This window comes from Nestor notabilis, unplaced genomic scaffold, assembly GCF_000696875.1.
Source record: "Nestor notabilis isolate BGI_N333 unplaced genomic scaffold, ASM69687v1 scaffold25719, whole genome shotgun sequence".
Lineage (NCBI taxonomy): Eukaryota > Metazoa > Chordata > Aves > Psittaciformes > Psittacidae > Nestor > Nestor notabilis.
In genome coordinates, this window is record NW_009942727.1 from 3,126 (window position 1) to 4,852 (window position 1,727).

Here is a 1,727-nt window from a genome sequence, read left to right on the forward strand (position 1 = left end):
GAGGATGATACTAACTCCAACACATACAGCAGACTCTTTGGAAGATGTTGAGCATCAAGAGGTAACAATACCCCAATAGAAAAAAAGTAAAACAGCAAACAAAACCATGAATTTTTTTCCCTGAGTTTTCTTTCAGACAAAATGACTTAAAGAACTGCATGTCTTTCAGTAGGCAAGATGAGAAACTATTAAAACCACATTTAAAAACCTCAGCTTAAAACAATCTGGAATGGTAAGATGCAATGCTAGGTGAAAGTGCAGACAGAGTGGCTGACTTCAAACTCAGTCCTTCGATCTTAAGACAAGAAGTCAACAAGCCAACTACATAGCCAGGACTCTTCCTAAGCCTCCTTCTCTCCCAGACTCCTACTTCATGCTTGGAGAGGTATCAACAGCTACATTAATTTAGATTGCATGACTTAATTTCTAAACATTTTCACTAATGTTAAGCTTGACAAGCCCCTCACCCAACGCTGTTCTCCCTTTTCCCTTCCGTTTTCCCTGATGCCCTTGACAGTGCTGTACATGCGTTTTCCCACTCCACACGTGAAGGGAACCAGCTTCCCCTTTTTGTCATTCTATCAGCTTGCTCCAACCCAACTTCATAAGCTGCTTCATTTCCAATACCAATGCTCAGTGTTCACGAAACTATCCATTTGATGGCCATCAGAAGGCTCTGGGGAGGTTTTTGTAAAAAGAGGTAAGAATCTACTAAGCGAAGGACATAAAAAAGGCAGAGGCAACATAATTTGCCTGTACGTACCACATGTATGCAGAAATTAAAGCTACACAGCAGAAATGAGAGCTCACCTTTTACAGGCAGGTGTGATCTTCTCCATGAGGCTAGTGCTCAACTCTGGGGAAGCTGCCTTCTGATGCCTCAGGCAGCAAAGATCCTGACAGCTGTAAATTGGGGAAGAAAAAGCCAGAGAGGATCAATTTCCAGGTCTAATATAAATGGAGAGATCAATCAGAAACTGCCTGCTAGGGACGTGCAACGCCAACATGTAACTTAAACCAAACCTATTCTTAGATCAAATCAGACTCCCAAAATGTTGTTACCTGCTGTGAGGCCAGACTTGGGGTATGGAGGTCAATTGCAGCAAGGGAGGGGACACGGGACTCTGAAATGGTTTTATTTTCCTTTTTCAGATATCTGGGATGCCATGCTGCAAAAGACAACCAATGCATACAGTGTTAAGGAAGCAAGAGCTGACTGCTGCAACACACATTGGTACCTGCCACTCATTTAGTAACCAGGTTTTATTTAGAGAACATCATACCTCCTTCCATTCCTCTCAGCTCAGGCAGATGATTTAGCTCTGGCAAACGCACATCTGTCTTGGAGAAGTCCCATTTTCTCCCATTTGCCTGAAGGATGTTTTTTTCATTAGTAACCTGTAATGAAGGGCATAAGTACCAGCTTGTGAAAATATAGGAAAAAAACCCCAAACAAAAAACCAAAGCTGTTTTCAAGCTTAAAAATGTATCAACATAGCAATGTTCTTCTGTAGTTGGAACTTGGGGAAGAGTAAAAGAAGAGACTCTAACATGTGTGAAGGAATCCATTCTACTCAAGTGTCATTTATACATTATAAACAATGGAATAGCCACAGCAAGTAAACCCCAAAACAATCATCTAAGAGAGACTGCTTTCAGAGAGACAAAATATACCACCTGGAGAATGTCTTGGATTAGTTAGCTGTAAGAAGGCAAACATTCCTACT

General features: G+C 41.4%; 1 protein-coding gene across 1 annotated transcript in view; it reads right to left on the bottom strand.

Annotated features, from left to right (window-relative positions):
* Window positions 1–843: 843 nt before the first annotated feature.
* CDKL2 (cyclin-dependent kinase-like 2 (CDC2-related kinase)) overlaps window positions 844–1,727 on the bottom strand; it is an 11,621-nt gene continuing 10,737 nt past the window's right edge. The window contains exons 10-12 of the mRNA XM_010021545.1: window positions 1,284–1,398; window positions 1,063–1,169; window positions 844–903 (exon numbers count right to left, since the gene is read on the bottom strand). Coding sequence (XP_010019847.1) covers window positions 844–903; window positions 1,063–1,169; window positions 1,284–1,398 — 282 coding nt within the window. The remainder of the gene's footprint in view (window positions 904–1,062; window positions 1,170–1,283; window positions 1,399–1,727) is intronic.